Raw genomic sequence first — 23710 nt, 5'->3', positions numbered from 1 at the left:
TCTGGCCATTTCTTTGAGATGGTGATTTCCCAATTCCTGAGTACGCACCTGGCCAGCACATTTATGAACACACACACACACACATATATATATATATGACCTTAATTTTTTATTTCAACTGGCTGTTGTGCTTTTAATTCTGCTGGGAGCCGCACAGAGTGGCTGGGGAAACCCAGTCAGATGGTATAAATAATAAATAATAAATTATTATTATTAATTTGTTGTTGTTGTTGTTGTTGTTTGCCTTTCTATCTATATACTGTATCTCATAACAACTTTAGCCATAACAACATTGTTTATTCACTCACCTTTAAAAAGAAGTAAAGGGATGATAACGTTGGCATTTATATATTCTGCACAAGACCCATTTAGAAGTTTATAACATCGATAGTGTAAAACCAACAAGGCAGAAAATAAGACATATAGTTCTGTATATCTTTCCTGTTGACATTTTAAAAATATATATCAAAAACAGCCTTGGGGAGTGAGTGTTTGAACAAAGAAATGATGTTGGGGAGGGCAGCTTAACCCAATTCCTTCTGGCCATTTTTGTCCTGCTCAGAATCAGCCTCAGCTGTTCTTTTGCCACATGGTGGGGAAGGTAAACTTCTAACACACACAAAAATGGACAAAGGATATAGCGGTATTCCCTTCTTCATTCAAGCTCACACATTTAGTAACATTTCAGATCTAGGTTGGGCCACAGCAAGCCTCACTAATGGTTCCTCATCATCCTGGAAAAAAGTAACAATGTGGGATGTTGAAGGGTTCTGTCATGGGCCTATTGTTGTTCAACGTCTTTGTAAATGACTTGGATGGAGGAATCAGGGGATGCTCATCACATTTGCAGATGACAGCAAACTGGGAGAGGTAGCTAATGCAGCAGAAGACAGAATCAGGATTCAAAATGACCTTAAGAGATTGGAGAACTGGGCCCAAACCAACAAAATGAATTCCAATAGGGTCAAATGTAAGGTTCTACACTTAGGTAGGAAAAATCAGCTGCACAGATATAAGATGGAGAACGTCTGGCTTGCCTGTAGTACATGTGAAAAGGATCTAGGGGTCTTAGTAGACAAGAAGCTTAACATGAGTCAACTGTGTGATGCAGCAGCAAAAGCAAAAAAGAAGAAGAAGCTAATGTTATTCTAGGCTGCATCAACAGAGGTACAGTGTCCAGATCAAGGGTAGTAATAGTACCACTTTATTCTGCCTTGGTCAGACCACACCTGGAATACTGTGTCCAATTTTGGGTGCCACAATATAAGAAGGATATTGACAAGCTGGAATGGATTCAGAGGAGGGCAACTAAGCTGATAAAGGGTTTGGAAACTAAGCCTTATGAGGAACAGTTGAGGGAGTTGGGTATGTTCAGTCTAGTTAAGAAACTGAGAGGGAATGTGATAGTCATTTTCAAATATCTTAAGGGCTGTCACGTGGAAGACGGAGCTTGTGCCAGGGGGTAGGACCCAAATCAATGGATTCAAGTTGAAAGAGATTCCAACTAAACAGGAAGGACTTTCTGATGGTGAGAGCTGCTCAACAGTGGAACGAACTCCCTTGGAAGTTGATGGACTCTTCTTCATTTGAGGTTTTTAAGCAGAGGTTGGATGGCCATCTGTCCTGAATGCTTTAGTTGAGATTCCTGCATTGCAGCAGGTCAGACTAAATGATCCTTGGGTCCCTTTCAATCCTATGATTCTAAGCCACAAATATTGTTGTTGTTGTTGTTTAGTTGTTTAGTCCGACTCTTCGTGACCCCATGGACCAGAGCACGCCAGGCACTCCTGTCTTCCACTGCCTCCCGCAAGTTGGTCAAATTCATGTTAGTAACTTCGAGAACACTGTCCAACCATCTCGTCCTCTGTCGTCCCCTTCTCCTTGTGCCCTCCATCTTTCCCAACATCAGGGTCTTTTCCAGGGAGTCTTCTCTTCTCATGAGGTGGCCAGAGTATTGGAGCCTCAGCTTCACGATGCTGTCCTTCCAGTGAGCACTCAGGGCTGATTTCCTTAAGCATGGAGAGGTTTGATCTTCTTGCAGTCCATGGGACTCTCAAGAGTCTCCTCCAGCACCATAATTCAAAAGCATCAATTCTTCGGCGATCAGCCTTCTTTATGGTCCAGCTCTCACTTCCATACATCACTACTGGGAAAACCATAGCTTTCACAAATATAGATGCTTCCAAATCCTATACCATAAGAGGGTTGAAGCTCCTGCCTTTCCTCACCTAAATAGTGTCCCTTCTTTTTGTAAACCCAAAACACTGAAAGAGATTTTGCCTCAGATAACTCTAACCTGGGATTTGGGGGCAAAATCGTTCCATTTTCCAGGGTTCATTTGCACTTCCAAGCTCAAGGGACCACAAGCTCTATGCCATTGGAGAAAGACAAATGATTTAACAAGCTTAGCAAAATGGAAATATCTCTACCTCCCATCACGCTGAGTATATCTTTCTTTCATTAATGCTCTGCTGTTTTCTTGAGCCATGTCTTCTGTGTCTTTCAACTGTCCTCTCTGCGCTGAGGAGCATGGAGGGAGGTCCTGAACTCCATACAATGAATGAGACCTGCCATGCTAAGAGTAATTAGTTTATTGACGTCACTTTGGCTTTCAGATCACATTTAACTGAGCTGCTACTCCTTGAAACAGTAGGTCATTTGTAGCACATTATGCAAATGTAAAGACTAATCTTTTGCATAATACATAAGGACTTAGTTTTTCCATTAGCTAATTTATCGGTCTACACAGGAGCTATGAATGCCGATTTTTATTAAGCTCTTCATTAAGTCAAAATTGTAGCTGAAGTCATGTGTGCTACTTTTATATATGCTGGAAATATTATACCATCAGAGGACAGGGAAGGAGGGAAATAAATTGTGTGTGTGTGTGTGTGTGTGTGAGAGAGAGAGAGAGAGAGAGAGAGAGAGAGAGAGAGAGAGAGAGAGAGAGAAATATGTATGTATCTGTTCTGAATGCAGTTGCTCTCTACGTAGAAACAGTCGTGATTGTTTCTGGCAGCTTACTCTTCTGGTCTAACTGGGATGGCCCCCACTATTAAATTGTGTGGGTGTGCCCCCATCACATGATTGAGTAAGTGGGGAGGGGCTTACCTGGGGGCCCCCAAATATTTTATTCCGGTTGGCACCCCTGTGGCCAATAAACTTCCTTTTTAATATTTTTACTGGTTTTCAATATAACAAACATCTTATAACAATAAACATTAAGAAATAAGAAATAAAAATTTGAGCAACTATCATTTTTCATAATGTTTGTACATTCAACACAGTACCAAAATATGGGATTTCTCTAATCCCCCGACTTCTCTCTACCCCCTCCCTGGTTCCATTACTACATTGTTCAATTGTACATGTCCAAATCATAAACAAACAAAAAAGACTGACAAATTAAGTTAATGGAATATGCAGAGATGGCCAAACTAACTAGTAGACTTAGAATGTTATCAGGATGGTAACAAATTTAAAAAGGAATGGGAAAACTTTATTGCAAATATGACAAAGCATTGTATAAAAGTAAATACATTAGCAGGATTCTAAAAACACTTGCAATATTATCATAATAGATAAAAATAGATATGAACGTAGCCAATAAACTGCTAACTCATTTAAATGTGTAATCTAGAAATACCCTAGGCCTATCTCTTTCATGCATATTTTGACTATTGCTATGCCCGGGCTCATATTGGTACCAGGGAAACAAAAATCACTTCATTGAATTTTGCAGTCCAGGTTCTCCTTTTACTAAAGACACAGTCCATCTTCCCTATTTACCGGGATTCCAAAATTATGCTTTCAGTCAGAGGCAAACATTAAGCAGCCTGAAAACACAGCACCAGTTCTCCACTTGGTGAAGCCAGAATAAATCTTCCGAACAGAGCATTTCCCACTGTAAGATGCATTTTCAAGTAACTCGTTTTTATTTGCTGCAGAGCGCAGAGAAATCAAAGGCAAATATGTTTTCATTAAAATAAATTAATGTTTATTAAGATTTCTTGAGAACTGATTTCTTACTTCACCAAAAGCACATCCTGCATAACAGCTAGTATATATAATTTATATGCGATGCTTAGTACAATATGTACATGTAAGTAACTGCATTCCTTAATAGAGCTCCGTATTATCTCCTATGGGATAAATGTCGTTAACAATGGGAGAGATCTACTAAATCAAAGCAGCCTTTGGTAACGGGTTGAAATCCACCAATAAACTGCATATGAGATTTTAATACTATGCGACATTCCTGCTCACATTGCAATAAAATGGCATTTAGCAGTTTTAACAGTCAGAGACAACCACTGAGGAGGAATGGTGCAATTAATATTGAGAGCCGGTTTTAGAAACAAACAAACGAAAAACAAAGCACCGTTTTTACCTGGTGGTTACAATGCACGGTAACTTTGGTTCGAATTTTGGAATAGCAGTTTCCGTTACAGTGCACGGTAACTTTGGCTCGAATTTTAGAATAGCAGTTTCCAGATAGGGGTGGTGCCATTTTCCAACCAACAACAAACCTATGGTTACGTGGAACATACTCAATAAACACACAAACCGTAACCGGCTGTACTTTCGAATAAATAAGGTATACTATTCATTGTATCTATTTGTAGATTTCAACAGAAGTCTCATAAAGTTCAATGAAAAAAGCAGAAGACCTAGTGGATGTTCATTCTCTAGTCAGTTCATGCATAAGGTCCATACATGTATAAGTATCTATTCTACTTGTCTGTTCAAAGAGTCCAATAATGAACCACATGAAGGGTTGTTACAGTTCCACAGAATCCTTTCACAGAGTCTAAGACAAGGATTATTATTAGCCTTGTTTCGCCATCCTAGGCTTCATCAGTAGAACAGTAAGCTTACTGCAACCACTACTATGCTATAAGATCCACTATCCTGTAATAATACATATGAGCCTGTTCTAATAATCAACTTGTTTTTATTATTGGTTGTTAGCTGCCCTGAGCCCGGTCTTGGCTGGAGAGGGCGGGGTATAAATGACTTATTATTATTATTATTATTATTATTATTATTATTATTATTATTATTATTATTTACACTACTGAATTTATCTTAATGCTACCAATGTTTTCAGCTGTACACAATTTCCCCCATATATTCAATAAACATTTTTCAATCTTCTTTAAACATATGTTCTTCTTGTTCTCTTGTTCTATAAATTAGGCCCGCAAGCTGCGCATATTCCATCAGTTTAAGTTGCCATTCTTCTTTAGTTGGGACCTCACTCGTTTTCCATTTTTGGGCTAACAAAACACGGGCCGCAGTAGTGGCATACAAAATAACCTTTTTTGACACCTGGGAATTTCTGTCTGAGTTATCCCCAACAGAAAAGACTCTGGGTTGTTGTTGTGGGTTTTTTTTTGGGGGGGGGGAGTACTTTTAAACATTTTTTTTTCAATTCATTATGGTAGTGCTTTTTTTCTAAAGAAAAATGGTTAGTGGTACTCTCATTTTGACTCAAGAAAATCACCATTTTTATAGTTCAAATGGAGGAAAATAAATACAGTAAATGGACAGAAGTACAAATATTCACAAAATGTTTAAGGGTATGCGTACCCCTGCGTACTCCTCCCCCCCGCCCCCAAAAAAGCACTGCATTGTGGATCATTCCCCAATACTCTTTTACAAGTCCATCCTCTGCCCTTTTCTGATGGTGTACTAGATTCTGTGTGGGGAAAGGGTGTGTGCAAAAGACTCCTCCAAGGTGGAATATATGGCTAAATGGTCTTAGCAGAGTACTTCATAGGACAAACTGAAAAGTCACAAAGTTGCTAGTAAGCCTTTGGGTTGGATCCAGAACCAGTAAGTTACACTATGGGCTTAGGTCCCCTTGAACACATGTGACTGGATTTCAATTAGACAGAAGCACAACTGAGGGATCGTCCACATTTCCAGTTGTCTTGTCACTTTCCCCCAGGAAAATCCACTCCTTGCTGCCGAATCCAAGCAAACATCAACCGGCTTTTCCGTGGATTGACGTTTGCTCTGATTCAGAGGTAAAGAGTGGGTTTTCCCAAGGAAAACAGGTTGTCAGGTTTAGCATTTCTCTCACACAAGACACGAACATGCTGGCAGTTTAACTAGTTGAGGTTTATTAACAATAACAGGCTTCCAGTAATCCAAGCTTCCCACAATTCCTCACTGTTGGAGTCAGTTGACTCAACTGGCTTCCAGCCCCTTCCAAGGCCAGATATATGCCAAGCTCGCCCCCACTTCCCGCTGGCCCTCCTTTGTTCTAATCCCTTGCTCCACCTCCTGCTTCTTGGAGACTTGGGTGCAGTCAATTCTTCCTCCTCTGGAGTTGAATCCAACCCCCTCCTATTACCTGCCTCCTGCTCCTTAATCTCTGTGCTGCTGCGAAAACTTAGAGGCAGCATTCCAGAGCGAGAAGGGCTTATTTCCCTTTCGTTTTGTGAATGAATCAAGTTTCTATTTTCCTTTTTTCCCCCTCCAAATTTTTTTATTCATTTTATAACACAAATAAAGAACAAAAAAAAAAAAACAATACAAACAAATTATTGTCATATTCTTATTTTTCTAAACATTGTTAAGTGGGCTTCCCCAGGTCCCACCTCTCTTATTTTCATTTTACTTCATCTTTAGCAGTTTACATATATAATCGTTTCTTCACATTTTATCACTTACAAATAATACTATTAAAATACACTATCTTCTACTTCTAAACTCTACAGCCTATATCCACTTCCAAAGCTATTCTAAGATTTAAATATTAACATATTTTTTCAAATACAGTGGTGCCTCGCAAGACGAAATTAATTCGTTCCGCAAGTCTCTTCGTCTTGCGAGTTTTTCGTCTTGCGATGCACGGTTTCCCATAGGAATGCATTGAAAACCAATTAATGCGTTCCTAGGGAAACCGCCTTCAGACCAGGTCCGGGGACAGTCTGTCCCCGACCTCTTCTGAAGGCTGGGGGGGGGACAAGGGCTTTTCTTCCCACCCCCAGCATTTTAAAAAACCCTGTCCGGGGCGATTTAAAAGCCCCTGGGAAGGCAGGCAGGGGGGACAAAGACTTTTGCCCCCCGCCCGCCTTCAGAAGAGGTCCTGGACCTCTTCTGAAGGCGGGCGGGGGGCGAAAGTCTTTCCCCCCCGCCTGCCTTCAAAAGCCGTCAGCGACAGCGGAGAAAGGCGCTGCCTTTCTCTGCTCTCCCGGGAAGGCAGGCGGGGGGGGAAGACTTTCGCCCCCCGCCGGCCTTCAGAAGAGGTCCAGAACCTCTTCTGAAGGCCGGCGGGGGGCGAAAGTCTTTGCTCCCTCCGCCTGCCTTCAAAAGCCGTCCGCGATAGCGGGAAGCGCTTCCCTGCTATGCCGGACTGCTTTTAAAATGCTGGCGGTGGGGAGCAAAGCCTTTCGGCCCCCGCCGGCCTTCCTGGACCTCTTCTGAAGGCCGGAGGGGGGGAAAGGCTTTGCTCCCCACCACCAGCATTTAAAACAGGTCCCCGGAGATTTCCCTATGGGCTTTCGTCTTGCGAAGCAAGCCCATAGGGAAATTCGTCTTGCGAAGCGCCTCCAAAACAGAAAACCCTTTCGTCTTGCGGGTTTTCCGTCTTGCGAGGCATTCGTCTTGCGGGGTACCACTGTATTCCTTAAACGTATTCCAGTCTTCTTCCACCATCTCTTCTCTCTGGTCTCGGAGTCTCCCTGTCAGTTTGGCAAGTTCCATATAGTCCATCATCTTCATCTGCCATTCTTTGATAGTTGGTAAATCTTGTTTCTTCCAATTCTTCGCTAGCAATATTCTCACAGCTGTTGTGGCATACAGAAAAAAAGTAACATCCAAGTTTCTATCTGCATCTGCCTCTTCCTCCCCCTCTGCAGATTCTTCTCTGCTGGCCATGTCTCTGACACAGGTCCACCACATATGAAGGAATGTACCCTTGACCTCGTTGCATCTCCAGCACTTTCTCAGCTTGTGGGGATGTTGGGATTGCAAACATGCTCTCCGTTGGAGTGGCTGGGTCTGTGAAGGTGGCGCTTGATTCTAGGCAGAAAGATAGCACCCTCCTGTATGGGATCCTGTAATGTCGCTTCTGCTTCCTGTTCTGCCTCATGGCTTAACAGAGCCCTCCCCAGCCTCTACTGAGGGTCTCCGCAGGAAGGTTGGTGGGACGAGAGCTGGATCCCTGCTTCCCCTTCTGAAGTGGCTGAAGTCAGTTGGATTGAAAATAAGCGGTATTGGTAAAAAGATTAACAAGAATATGTGAATTCGGATTGATAATGGTTTAAAATATATAGTTATAATAGGTTAAGATATTGAGTAAAGATAAATAATAGAGGGTAAGGATTTGCTGAATTAACTATGTGAACTGGAATACAAAAAAGGGTGTGTGAGGAGGTCAGGAAACAAGTAAATGAAGTATAAGACATGAAAATATTGATTTCTTTTTAATTTTTTCTTATTTTTTATGTGTTTTGTCTTTGTATTTTTGTATCTCTTTTTCTTTTCTTATTGTTATTCTTTTTTATTTCTTATTTTTAATCTTGTAACCTTTTATTGTCTGTAAAATTTCAATAAATATCATTTAAAAAAAATAAAAAATGAAGTGACTGAAGTCAGAGGGAAAAGGAAGATCCCTCCATTTCCAACCCATGTTCCAACCACTGGGCCTCTCCCCATTTCTTCCCCCCACCCCGCCCCATGCATCGGAGTCTGCCATTCCAAAAATGAAAGTACCCAGAATCCTTTAGGAAATGAACATAGATGTATGAAACAAAGCAGGAGCGATTTCTGTTTCCCGATGCAGGTGAGACCTGAGGAACGACCAATGGAGAAGGAAGGAAGCAGGCTTGACTGATTGTTTTCTTATTTCTCTGATGTCCAACAAGTGGTCCATTAAAAGTAATAACCACTCTTTACAAATGACAAAGAGATCATGTATGCATTAGGCAGATAAACAGTACATTGCTAGTAAAACTGATTGGACAAACAGTTCAGGGTTCTGGCCCTGTGCCCAACTTTACAAAAGAATGTTTATTAAATTATTAAAATTTATGGGTTGATAACACACTTATACAATTTATAGCAGCTGTAAAGTGTTTTTAAGTTTTAGAAACACAATAAAGTTGATTTAATAATCCCTTAATCTTATACTCAACTTCCCCTGGAATTTTCTTCAATGTCACCTCATAAATCACAATTTATACTACATTACAGAAACACTAAAATAAACACTACATGAGATTTCGTCAGATTCGTATATTTTGTTGAGTTAACCAGGAAGCATATCACAAATAGCCATTACATACTAAGCCCTGGGCGTCCCATGCAAAAAGAAAAAATCCATCTGCCAATGATAACATGGAAATTTTTGCTCTCCTTTCACCAAGAGCTCTCAACTAATGACTCTTCAAAGAGGCTGAGCATGCAAACTGTGTGTGTCTGTGGTAATTCAACTGTATAAAAGCAGGAGTGAATCATATTCAAATGATAATTAAATAAAACTTGTTTTTCTTTTTAAGAAAAAGAAAAGGTTTAAGACAGAGCCTACCACCCCTCTTTCTAACCTAGAACAATATCAAAAGCACCACCATTTTACAAAATATGTCTACTGCCAATGAAATAGTGGCATTGACGGATTGATTGATTGATTGATTGATTGATTGATACCCCACACTGGAGTCTTTCTGCAGAGAGGATCAATTTAAAAATACAAAGGGAGAAAATATGCAGTGAGCAAAGTGTGAAAGTGCATGTTCAGATTCCATTCTAAATGTTGCAAGAGTTCGTTTTCCTAATGGAAGACAGTCAGAGTGGAATGCACAACATAATGGAACCAAAAGAGTAATGCCGGAATGGAACTGGATAAATCTATGCCATGTTGCAGTAGGTCAAGGGTAGCCAACTTGTGGTCCTGCCATCAGTCCCGGCCAGCATGGCCAACGAACAGGGATTATGAGAACTGTGGTTGAACTGGAGGGCAGCAGATTAGCCAGCCCTGCTCTAAAAGGTAAAAAGATAAAGGACCTCTGGACGGTTAAGTGGGGTCATGGGGTTGTGGCGCTCATCTCACTTTCAGGCCCAGGGAGCCGGCGTTTGTACACAGACAGCTTTCCGGGTCATGCAGCCATGCTTCTGGCTAAACCGCTTCTGGCACAATGGAACACTGTGACAGAAACCAGAGCATATGGAAACACTGTTTACCTTCCCACCACAGTGGTACCTATTTATCTACTTGCCCTGGTGTGCTTTCGAACTGCTAGGTTGGCAGGAGCTGGAACAGAGCGACGGGAGCTCACCCTGTCGCAGGGATGTGAACCGTTGACCTTCCGATTGGCAAGTCCAAGGGGCTCAGTGGTTTAGACAACAGCGCCACCCGCGTCCCCTGCTCTAGACCTTGCTGGAGCATACTACCTACAGTCTAAGGACTTACACATCAAAAATTTAAAAATAAGAGCCAGTGTTGTTCAGGAGAAGGAGAACACATGAATTCAGGACTGTGTCATTTTGCAAGGAAAGAAAAGAAGACTGCTCTAGAGGGGACATCTCTGATCAGAGTTAGGTAGTCCATGCCTATTGTAGTTTACAAGGCAATTTTGTTAAAATACTTAATAACAGTATATTGTATATGTTGTTGTTGTTGTTGTTTAGTCATTTAGCCGTGTCCGACTCTTCGTGACCCCATGGACCAGAGCACGCCAGGCACTCTGTATATACCATATACTATAGTATACACACACACACACACACACACACTATAAACTATATACTATAGTATATAATATATAGTATATAGTATAGTATATTTACTTTGAGGACAATAAAACACCGTAATCGGATTGCTCACTGTGAATGAAATGCTTAGTCACCAGGGAAAAGTTATACCTTACTTTACATATAAAATTTCAGGAATTGGCCAGAGTTCTCCATAGCTGCTTTTGGGGAAACCTATAAACATATGGCCCTTGAGATTAGGAGAAATGGCCACCCCCACCCCATACGCTCACTTCTTGTTTCTCTCTTCAAATTTGTAGTTTCAATGGCACTGGTTGGTGGTATAAGCACTAAACTTAATCATTACCATACAAATGAGACTTTCCAGGTCTTGCCCTGTGTAAGCAACAGTTTATACTCAGCCCGGATGGTATAAATCAAGTTCATTGGACATAAATATCCCTGACTCCACAGTCCGCAACAACCTAGGAACCTATCAGCGTTCAGGTAATGCTTTCATTTTCATTTTCTTTTCTTTTTTTCATTTAGAAATGTTCCAGGTTTTTATTATCCGTATTAAGGACAGATGTGTTTTGTTAGCATTACAGTTAACATTTTTCAAATTTATTGCTGACATTTTATATACTATGCCCCAAGGTTCTTCCTAAGACTGAAATAAACAGACTGTCTCCTTTAAGAGGAATCTGAGAATTAAATGTATTCCAGAGGTATAACGTGTGTGTTTTTTAATTGAGCAAACAAGAACATTTGGTTTTTTTACTGTAGTTCAAATCCTTCTCAAATCTTTTTTTTAATGCTTTCCATGTACTCATTAGAAATTTTTATTGATTTCTAGGCAGTATCTTGCATTAATTTGGACTCTGCTGCAACCACTATGGGTAAAACAAACATCTGGAAATTTTTCGGTGTGTGATAGACTTCACAGACTCCATAGGAACCTTTTACACCACAGTAATCCTTTTAATGTAATTATTGAGGATATAACTTTTCAATAAAATGTGCAACAGGACTTTCTCACCACCATTAATTTGTTGTTGTTTTTTGCATTTTTTGCAGTGTTGTTGTCTGTACAATCCCCAAAGCAAGCTATCATCCACGTAATTAACTTTTTGCTTTCCCCCAAAGATAGTGAATGAACTCATGTTCTGGGGAGAGATAAAATTATTTTTGTAGACTTCAAAGAAGCTCTGAGTGAATATAGCAGGACAAAATCATTTTATCTGACACTGTAATATAAAACCCATCATTTCATCCAACACTGTACATCGCCACTGAATTTTAAAAAAATTCAAAGCAGAGTCAGATGTAGGAATGAGGAAGAAATTTGGTTCAGATTACATTTAATGTAAAACTACTTGATTTGCATTTACCAGAAAAACACGCGAACTGAAACAAAAGCTATAAAAAAATGCACTTTTTCTGAATTTTGCTGTGCAGTTTTCCAACCAGGTATACATTATAGGGTTACCTGTTCCAGAGGCACCCAAAATCACACATGGCCAAAAGCTGCTGGCTGGATGGCAGGAGGAGGAACTCCCATACAGAGAACCTCGCTGTACCTCTGCTGCCTTCCATCACTTCTCCATGCACAGCCATGGCCTTGAGAGGGCCATAACAGATTGTTTTCCCTCCTCTCTGCAGCAAGGAAGGGAGAGTGGAGAGTGCAAACCAGCTCTCATTGGGTGTGAGATGGGTAGGGAAACAATGGAACCAGACAGCGGAAAAGGAAACCTAGTTTCCTCAACTGTGGAAGGGAAGAGAGAGGGAGAGAGGCAGGCAGAAGCTCCATTCCAGCCTTTCTCTTCCGCTGGTGGACCAAAACATTTCTTCTTTGTGCTAGTGTCAGTGGTTTAGTCATGCTGGCCACATGACCTGAAAAGCTGTCTGTGGACAAACACCAGCACCCTCGGCCTGAACGTGAGATGAGTGCCGCAACCCCATAGTCTCCTTTGACTGGACTTAACCATCCAGGCGTCCTTTACCTTTTTACCATGTGAAAAACACAATATTTTTTGGTTTCTTCAAATTCCTGGGCAATGCCAGGCATTCCATGCTAGTATTTAATAAACACTTTCCATGTTTTCTCAAATAAGGCCCTTATCTCTTCCCACACTTAGTTTTTCTGTTAATTCCTCTAAAAGACCACCTTGCCAAACTTTTTTTGATTCCACAGGTCAATATTTACATTCTGAAGTGTTTTTCAATTTTGAGCTACACCAGCTTGTGCAGCTGAGAGTAAATGACTCAACAGCTCTTCATGATTAAGGTCAACATTTCTATCCAGAAACAAGTTTAACAACACCAGTGTCAGAGATGGATTTATCCATTGGCCAGGAAACAGGCAGACAGGATGCACATCAAGGAATGCAAGTCTTTGGTTCTCACAATTAGCAGAAATCTTTGCTGCTATATTTTTCACCATCTTGCTCTTGTCAACATGTGGAAAGGGTTGGAAGCGTTTGTTGAACCAGCTTTCCAGGCAGCTCAGAAGTGCTGCTGGCATGCTCCACGTCAAATAAACATCCGGAGTCCAAAGCCATCCTTTCTCCTGGAACTTCCCAACGGGTTAAGAGAAACAGACCTTGCTTTTTAAGACAATGTACTAATCCTTACTATGAAGAGCAAGGAGGAGGAAACTTATCCTCATATTTCTGCTGTGTAATTTATTGCTGTTAAGATGGACCTTCAGCTCTGGAAGAGAAAGAGGGGGGGGGGAATCAATATTAATCCACTCATACTTGTAATGGAAGGATGTGGTCACATAAAGTATGGCTTGAGAGTGCCGGGCCAAAGCCCGAGCCCGAAGACAGATTCTTGTACGTTTGCGATGGAAACAACAGACTATAACATTGTATTTGATATGGAAAAATCAATCACACCATTACAAGCTAGACTCCGTTCCACTCGGAGACAAGAATATAAAGTACTTCAAGCAGTTGTTAAACAGAAGCGGTTTCATGATTATTTAATCACTTTAGAGGTCAAAGCAATTAAAATATCACCTGTCAATACTTCCTCTAAGATTTGTTTGTTCTGGCAATGAATGTTTTTGTGGTATCTCTATGTTCTTGATTTAAGCGGTGATGCCCCAACATAATAAAACCAGCACAGTCATGACATACAGCATGGTTTTCCAACTGGAAATAACATAAGGTTTTCACAACTGTAGGCTAAGCAATAAGTGACACAAACCATCCCATAAATGGTGGTTGAGGGGGTACATCAGATGGATATTCTCCACAGCCTCGTCCTCTGAAACAGCACTCCACACTATTATTTTCCTAAGACCTTTGATGCTTATATTTTTAAAATATTTATTACATTTTTATACTGCCCTTCATCTGAAGATGAACCACAAGGTGGTTCACAGCGCAAAATACAAAATGAAAACACAAAATTGGACATTGTGGATTATGTGTGCTGTAATGCTTTGTGAATTTTATAATATGACTTTTATTGGGGTTATGATGTTTAACCTATTTTTTAAGTTGTTTTCTTAATAGTGCTTCACAGAAGGTGGTTGTTTCACAGATGATTTGTCAGTTATTTTATATGATTTATGTTGCAGTTGTGATGTTCTGCTATGTTATTATTTATGGTATGTAAGCCTCTTGGTGACTCATGTGAGAGAAGAGCGGCGTAGAAATATAATTCAAATAAATAAAATACATAAGAAAAGAAAACAGGCCAATAACCTACCTGCCACAGAAACATTTAAAAGGCCATAGAATGTTAATCAGCCAGTGACAGATTGAGGTACTTTATTTTATAAATAACACATTTGGTGTCATCACAGCAGCAAAACCAGTGGTTGGCTTGGTCAGGTAAGATCAGCCTCCATTTTACTTTAATTCAGAGGTAAGGAAACTGTGACCCTCCTGGTTTTGCTGGACTAGAACTCCTATCATGGCTGACCAAAGACATCTGGAGGGCTACAGACTGAGCATCTTTTGAGGAGGAGCGGTGTTAAATGGCAAAATGAATTTGCCAACTGCGCCGTGCCTTAATTTGATGCCTCATCCATATAGTTATCTGAAAATTTTACATGAAGAGTAGCTGCAACATGAGGAAGATTTTTTGTAAAAAAAAAAAAAATACACCGTATTTTTCGCTCTATAACACGCACCCAACCATAACACGCACATAGTTTTTAGAGGAGGAAAACAAGAAAAAAAATATTCTAAACAAAACAGCAGATGTATGGTTTTTGTGGTTCATGCTGTGGCCACAGACATGTGATCTGACAGTGAGTTTGGAGTAGCCCAATGCAAAAATCCTGAGGATCCATGTGGATCCATGCTTTGTAACCACGTTTTTGCACCACTGCGGCCCCAGGCAATAGTGGGTGCATGATTTTTTTGGTGCAAGCTGTAGCCATGGACATGCTATGTGATCTGATGGTGAATTTGGGGTGACCCAGTGCAAAAATCCTGAGGATCCATGTGGCTCCGTGCTTTGTAACCACGTTTTAAGTGGGGAGGGAAGGAAAAGCACTCAAGGGACAAGGAGCACGCGTGGGGTGGGTGGAGAAGGATGCTGTTAATAATGCAGAAGAGGGGTATAAGAGGAGAAGGCTCCTCTCCTCTCCCGCTTTGCTCCTTTAAAGCAAGCAGGCTCTCTGTCCCTCTCTCCTCCCCACTCAGCGGCTCTTCTCCCGCTTTGCTGTTGCAAAGCAAGCCACGGAGGAGGGAAGGAAGGGGCACCATAGATCCTCTGCTCACGACTGCAGCAGATCCCCTCCCCCCCCCGCCATCCGCAGGCATTCGCTCCATAACACGCACAGACATTTCCCCTTGCTTTCTAGGAGGAAAAAAGTGAGTGTTATGGTGCAAAAAATACGGTAGATTATTAGTTCATACATGGTGGGTGAAAGGCACAAAAGAAAGGCAAAGGAAATTCTTCAACCATACTCTTAGTTTCTAACTTCTTTTTGCTTCTTCTTTGAGGTGATTTCATTGATCTTTGTGAGATGCTTCCATGACGCATCTAACAGAGACTTAGCATTCCCTGTTTTGTTTGTTACGCTGTTTTGGCCAAGCCATGTCATTGTCTACCTACCTGACATTATATATGGTGTCAGATGTGGGAAGATAAATACATATCTGAGCCAAAGAGGGTTTAGAGGCACCTCTGATCAGCTGATCACCCACACTTACAAAAGTGCTTTGCAAGCAACAATCAGCTGATTGTCCATGTAGGCAAAAACAGGCCGCCTAAGATTATTATGATGTCAGGTGATTGATAGATGGGCATTCCCACCTACCTATCAAACTTGGCCCATGGGTGCAGTGGCATAGTGTGGGGGGTGCAGGGGGGGCCGGCCGCACCGGGCGCAACATCTGGGGGTTAGGGTTAGGGGGCGCAAATCCACGGGTTAGGGGGCGCAAATCCACGGGTTAGGGGGCGCAAATTACTTGCCTTGCCCCGGGTGCTGACAACCCACGCTACGCCACTGCATGGGTGGATTGGGAAAATAAGGATATGGCCTACCAGTCAAATCCAGTTCTCTGCCCTTACATTAGAGCTAACCTCTTTCTGTATATAGATTGCTCTGGTAAATGGTCACGACAAGTGTTTATTTTCAGACTTCTAAACACATGAATCAAGTTAGGGTTAAGAATTCCTATGAAAAGGACAAGAGAAAAAAATAATCACTTTTAAAAAGCTATTTCTTAACAAGGATTCGTAGTTAAGATGGTTATTTAGATCAAGAATGAAATAAAGTTTGACATGAAAAAATCAAAACAAGTTTTTTAATTAAAACCATTTCAGATCTGCTAAAATTGCATTTTGTTTAAAATCTGTACAATGCCAACAATAATTAAGAAGAAAAACTATATATTTCATCCAGTATGTCTGTAGCAAGAACAAAAGCACCAACCAAGCTTTTCCTTTATGGGAACTTTACGTGGGTTTCCAACCAGCTATCAAAATAATAGACTTAAGTATTTGCTTGCTGTACAGATTAATTCTTTATACATTTGCTTCCTAGCAGATAATACGCAGCATAATTCTATGCATGTTGATTTAGAAGTCAGTCCCACTGTCTTCAATAGGCCTTACGCACAGGTGATGTGAATAGATTCACAGCTTTGAAAACCTTTTATCCACAGGATAGTATTTTGCAAAACTAATGTCATGAGTGCATGCTATGCAAAATGTCTTCCTTAAACAGGACATTGTATTTCAATGACTTTTACAAAGACCTAGCCAAACAGATAGAGACTAGTAAAATAGCATTCTGAAGAGGAAACAGTGGACAGTATTTAATTTGTGTGTGTCCCCCCCCCCCATCTTCTTTTCTTCTTATTCCAGCGCTCACTTGATACTCCTCCAAATTAATCAGTTCTGGGAAATGCGACCACAATGGCAGACCTCACTATGCGGAATGTTTTACAACTATGCTGTTCCTTTCTAGCCATGAGTTGCCACCGTGACCGAACAACTGATGGCCAGCACTGTTTTTGTCAGATTTGGACAAGTGAATCAATAAAAAGACACAGCGAAGGCTCAATGTGAACAGACACCACTAATACGACTAGCCTTTTGGGACCCACAGGAGTGTGAAACTGCTTTTCCATGTTAATTTCTCTCCAGCACTCTTGGGGTTATCCTCACCTTTGGCCCCTGTTAATTAAAAATTGCCTCTCCTTAAAGCTCCTTGGCAGACATTTTCCTCATGTCGGCCCATTTTGCTGGCTGCTGGGAGAGGAAATGAGAAAAGAGAAGGGCCTGAGATTGTTGTAAAGGAAACATTGCCCAAATCCTATGTTGTCGTCCATGGTTACTGTGAATGTAAAGCACAGTTTCTTTTTCTTATTATAATTTACTGAGAGAGTACGTGTAGAATAAACATGTTACTGTTGTTCTAATGCATGTTATTGTTGTTCTAATAAAAGATATAATATTTTGGAGCTCAAGCATTCTAGCTCCTTAATTGGATATTATATCAGATAGATAGATAGATGATAGATAGATAGATAGATAGATAGATAGATAGATAGATAGATAGATAGATAGATAGATAGATAGATAGATGATGATAGATGATAGATAGATAGATAGTTAGATAGATAGATGATAGATAGATAGACAGATAGATGATACGGTAGGTAGGTAGACAGACAGACAGACAGACAGACAGACAAACACATACACACACCAATCACAGTTAGATTTTTTTGGAGTGAATGGACCACTGGGTTTTTTATTTTATTTTGTTAATATAGATTCGTTTCACTATCTATATTTTCACTATCCAAAGTCAAGTTTGAACGGGAAGATATAGCTCAAAACTTTGCTCATTATTTTGTGACATTTTAGTTAGGCCTAATGAAGATCCTGTCCTACGGTAGATTTTAAATTTAGCTAGTTTCTGTTGTCTTGTTTCCCTTTTAATCTGGATTTCCTTTTTCCCATTAGCCCGGCTGTACTGAAGGTAATTAGATTTCTCCTGTTGACATCTCTTTGTTGCCAATGCCTGCATTGTCTCCTAGCTACAGTTTGCATTGATTCTCCTTGACATGAGGTTTATTGTCACAGTACCCCTAAATCTCAGTGAGCCTCTTTTCCCATCCATAAGTGGACACATCTGTGGATACCTTTTGTCTTCAGTCTTATAATTCTGACTGTTACTTTTCACACCAGGCAGCTGTTTAATTTGTTAATGGAAGCTGAATCCATACATCACACTGGCAATATGGTTGACGCTAAAGTGCAAACTGCATAGACATAACCCGAGACAGCCGGTTGTTTTATTGTGAAGTGCATTGGACCAGTTTGACAGGATCTGAGAATCTCTCTTTTCAGGATGTTTTTACCCACACTGTTAAAAATATGTCCTCCAATTTTGGGTGGGAGAGGGTTTTTTAAAAAATAAAATAAATAATAATAAATCTGATGCAGTTAATATGACTTGGAGCATTCTGATAAAGAAGAATACTCAGTAATGGACAGCATGTTGGGGGCTGACCTCCCAAAAGATGAGTCCCTACTGCTTACTAGGTAAAAAAAGGTAAACGACCCCTGGATGGTTAAGTCCAGTCAAAGGCGAATATGAGGTTCGGCACTCATCTGTAGATTGCCAGTGGCATGAAAAACTGAAATGATCTTTCAAATTTCCACTGTGGGATATGTTTTGAGTGCCTTAAGCCCAGCTATCATGTAGCATTTTACACACTGCAAAGCTGCAATTATTATTATTATTATTATTATTATTATTATTATTATTATTATTATTATTATACCACCCTATATCCGGTGGTCTCAGGACAGTTCACAGAATAAAATCAAGATATAAAATGACAAAATACATAATAAAAATAAAAACAACAACTCAATAGTTCCCCCCCCCCACATTTTAAAAGGGCATAGGATGTAAATCAGATCAACCAAAGGCCTGGTTAAAAAGGAACATTTTTGCTTGGTGCCTAAAGGTGTAAAGGTAAAAAGGTAAATGACCCTGGACAGTTAAGTCCAGTCAAAGGCGACTCTGGGGTTGTGGCGCTCATCGCGCTTTCAGGCCGAGGGAGCCGGCGTTTGTCCACAGACAGCTTTCCGGGTCATGTGGCCAGCAGGACTAAACCGCTTCTGGTGCAACGGGACACCGTGACGGAAACCAGAGCGCATGGAAATGCCGTTTACCTTCCCGCAGTAGCAGTACCTATTTATCTACTTGCACTGGTGTGCTTTCGAACTGCTAGGTTGGCAGGAGCTGGGACACAGGAGGCACTGTTGTCTAAACCACCGAGCTTCTTGGGCTTGCTGATCAGAAAGTCAGTGGTTCAAATCCCCACGACGGAGTGAACTCCCGTTGCTTACTAGGAGGGAACATTGAAGGGCCAAGGTGATAGGGAGGTTGACATGGTGCAATGCATCAGCAGAGCCAATCTGCTTCTCCTGCCCATGAATTTGCACCACACCAACATCCCTGCTGCCTCACCCACCTTCTCTTGGTAAGCATCACAGCTGTCAGGAGGTTAGCTAAACACAGATACCCCACCAGGCCATCGTCTACTGGCAGTACCCATGCAGTTTGCTGTCTCAGTGACTAAGAAGAACCCTGTCATATGTTCGACAGGGGGGAAAAAGCATTTTCATTCAGATATGTGGTAAATATAAAGTGCAATCCCATTGGTGCAGGGGACAGAGAATCCATGTTGGAAGAACGGCCAAATCCTAGGCCCTGCCAGTCCCACACTGGCTAAGGATGAAGGGGTGTGTGTGCAAGGGGGGGGGGGGAGAAGAACTATGTCAGCTCCAGAACTTGATTATTTTTCATTTCCTTGTAAGGATTGTTGTGACAGTAGAGCTGGAGGAAAAATCAATCTGCCCTTGACACACCCTTCTTCGCCTTCCCCATCACTGGAAAACAAATGGCAGCGGAGGGACAGACACAGTGATTTGTGGGGTTGCAAAAATGCACACTTCAGGGCTGCACCTCTTCACCCATCATAGGATTTTGTCCTAAATGTTTTGAGCAGTTTTTACCACTGAAATGAATTTGTGTGTAGCGAAACAAAAAACAAAAATGCATTAGAGAAGAATTCTTTTTATGTCGTGATATGCTTCACCTTTCGACATATTGGCCTTTAGAAATATTTCACACACAGAGAGAAAGAGAGAATGATAGAAAACCCTTTAATAAACTTCAGATTAATCATAATTCACTTCTAGGAAAGGAGAGTCTCCAGCACAATGTTTCTTTCTAAAATGGAGTTTCTGAATGATTTATATCACTGAATAGATGTGGAAAATATGTAGAACTATACACATGTAAATATCCACATGGGTTTTACAGGAAAGAGTTGTGTATAGGTGCTGACAGGAATCTGGTAGTTTTCTGAAAACCCGCGTGTCTTTCCATTAGGCAATTCTACAGAGAGAGAGAAATGTAAAGTCAGAGCCATCTGTAATTGGCTGGGATCTTGAGCCTCCATCTTCATGCCATCCTTAATATATTTCAGTTGAAGGAGACAGAAACTTAGTAATGAATATTTCAGCGTGGAAATCTTTTTCAGTTACAATACAAGAAAGGTTTCAGCATGGGCAATTGGACAGAATTAAGCACCAGTCCCTCTTCAATATCATTGAACATTATCTATTCAGCAATTTCTGCCTTTCGATTATGAACTTGTCCAACCACATTGTTGTTGGTAGAATTTAATCAGATGGAATGCACTTCTATTTTAGACAGGCGTTTTCTGTATTTTTAGTATGTGTGTGTGTGTGTGTGTGTGTGTGTACACACACACACACACATTGCCTCAAGGAACGAACAGATGTAATAGATAAGAGGTGAAAAATAGTTCTTTATTTGATGCTCATATGTGCCACAGACATGACTTATGGAAAACAGACTTCAGCATGATTTCTAATTCCAGTATTTGGCCTCACATCCAAAAGAAGACTGATAAGACAAAACTGGAAGAAAGATTATATTGATTAAAATTTAACAAATTGGAGGAGCTTCAACCATTAACAACAACAACAACAAAATATTTTATTGGGGGGTACTCAAGTGTATTTAGTACCGGCACTTTTCTCTCCCCCCCCCCCGATACATTTAACATGTGGCACTTACTGCAACAACTTCATGGTGAGCACCTTTTTTCTTTTTAAAGAAGCATCGCCTCAGCTCTATGAGCGCAGCTTTCTCCGGATTGAAGGGCAGAGTGTATGAAGACTGAGACATTTCAAAGCAACTACTCTATTCCAAACTTAAAAATAGAAAGTGTAATGCTGGTGGTCAACAAAAGAGGTTTAAAGACTCTCTCAAGACAAATCTTTAAAAATGTAGGATAAACACCAACAACTGGGAAACACTGACCTGCGAGCGCTCCAGTTGGAGAACAGCCTTTAGGATTGCTAGGACTAGCAAGGAATTCTGCCAGTTGCACTATCTGCAATCACTGTGTGATTGTGAATAACAACGTTAAAAGGCTTATGAAATGCTAGCAATGGCTAAAAAAAACCCAACAGTTAAGTCCAGTCGTGAACGACTCTGGGGTTGCAGTGCTCATCTCGCTTTACTAGCCAAGGGAGCCTACATTTGTCCGCAGACAGTTTTTCTGGGTCATGCGGCTAGCATGACCAAGCTGCTTCTGGCGAAACCAGAGCACGGAAACACCATTTACCTTCCTGCCGGAGTGGTACCTATTTATCTACTTGCATTTTTTGACGTGCTTTCGAACTGCTAGGTTGGCAGGAGCTGGGGCCGAGCAACGGGAGCTCACCCTGTTGCGGGGATTCGAACCGCCGACCTTCCGATCGGCAAGCCCAAGAGGCTCAGTGGTTTAGACCCGAGTCCTGAGTCCCATTGCTAGCAATGGCTAGCAAATGTTTAACTAGCTAGTTAATTTTGAGCCTACAAGTTCTAGTTTAGTTCATTGCTCCTTCCACATGTATAAATAACCCACATTTTTATGTGTTCATTTATTATTACATTTATATCCCACCTTTCCACCAAGGGACTCTCTTTATTGTGCACCCATGGCTCTCCTTATTCTTACAACAACCTGGTGAGGTACGGTAGATTAGGCTGAATGACAGTGACTGGGCCATGGTCTCCTAGTGAGTTTCGTGGCTGAGTAGCATTTTGAACCGTGGTATCCCAAGATCCTAGTCCAACATTCTTACCTTCCACCATGTATATTTTTTAAAAAACATAAACTTTTAAATAAATGGCTCCAAAGCACAGAAAGAAGCATATCTCATCTACAGTCACACTTGAAACTCAATCAAATGTCTGAAACCGTGCGATTCAGCTGCTCAGTGTCAGGCAAGCAAAACATGTCATTGGTTGCCAATGTACAATGTACATTTCCCCGCATAAAATAACAAAGAGGCTAGGATGCATTGTTTGTTGCATCCAAAGATGTGGCAATGATGTACAGTATATGAAGGCAAAAAGCCTCTTCACATTTGGTATGTGTTGTGTGTTTTTTTAAAGTAAAATGAGACAACGCAACTCGCTTGTCCTCATGACAACTAGCTTCTTTGTCTAATTTCCATTTGTTTCTGTGGCAGCTAAAACACCTTGAAATTACCTTCTCCAGCATGGAAGAATGATTTTCCCCTTGCTCTAACTGTCAGAGTGATTAGAATTTTAATTAGTAAAGTGGAGAGAGCGCACAGGGAGGAAAATCACTGAGAGAGTGGGGGGGGGAGAGAGACACATGAAAGATTCACAATTGCAAGGGAGACAAAGAGACGTCTTAGAGCAGCGTCCCAGCATGACAGTTCCACCAGCAATTCAAGTGCGGCACAAAATTCCATATGGTGCTACTAACACACTGCTGGCCACGCACTCACCCCTTTCTGACAACATGAGGCTGCTGGGGGCAGGAGAAAACATTTTCATCAGTTGTCGCCCACAGGAAAGCAAATGATTTGTGTTTTCCTTTCTTTTCTTTTCAGGATCTCAAGACTGCAGATGGCCCCGTTGCAAGATCCCTTGCGACCCTTTGATCTACTCCTAGCGACCTGGAGTGGAAGGAAAGAAAAAAAATCTGTAGATCGCCAGTGGCATGAAAAACTGAAATGACCATTCATATTTCCACTGTGGGATATGTTTTGAGAGTTTTAAGCCCAGTATGTAGCATTTTACACATTGCAAAGCTATTATTATTATTATTATTATTATTATTATTATTATTATTATTATTATCCTTATCCTTATCCTTATCCTTATAATTAGAATTTATATACCACCCTATACCCGGTGGTCTCAGGGCAGTTCACAGAATAAAACCAAAATATAAAACCACAAAATACATAATAAAAATAGAAACAACAACCCAATAGCTCCCCCCTCCCTCCCAAAAAACCACATTTTAAAAGGGCATAGGATATAAACCAAAGGCCTGGTTAAAAATGAACATTTTTGCCTGGTGCCTAAAGGTGTAAAGGTAAAAAGGTAAAGGACCCCTGGACAGTTAAGTCCAGTCAAAAGTGACTATGGGGTTGCGGCGCTCATCGCGCTTTC

The 23710-nt window shown here is 40.9% G+C and overlaps 1 protein-coding gene across 1 annotated transcript in view; it reads left to right on the top strand.

The window, feature by feature from the left end:
* LOC308597808 (uncharacterized protein) overlaps positions 1–23710 on the top strand; it is a 242221-nt gene that overhangs the window by 217915 nt on the left and 596 nt on the right. Inside the window, exon 3 of the mRNA XM_081213952.1 lies at positions 23143–23316. Coding sequence (XP_081070078.1) covers positions 23143–23269 — 127 coding nt within the window. The 3' untranslated portion in view covers positions 23270–23316. The remainder of the gene's footprint in view (positions 1–23142; positions 23317–23710) is intronic.

Source organism: Podarcis bocagei (assembly GCF_964188305.1).
Source record: "Podarcis bocagei genome assembly, chromosome: 11".
Taxonomy (NCBI): Eukaryota; Metazoa; Chordata; class Lepidosauria; order Squamata; family Lacertidae; genus Podarcis; species Podarcis bocagei.
Note: the sequence above shows the minus strand (reverse complement) of the source record. Positions and strands in the feature narration are given on the sequence as shown.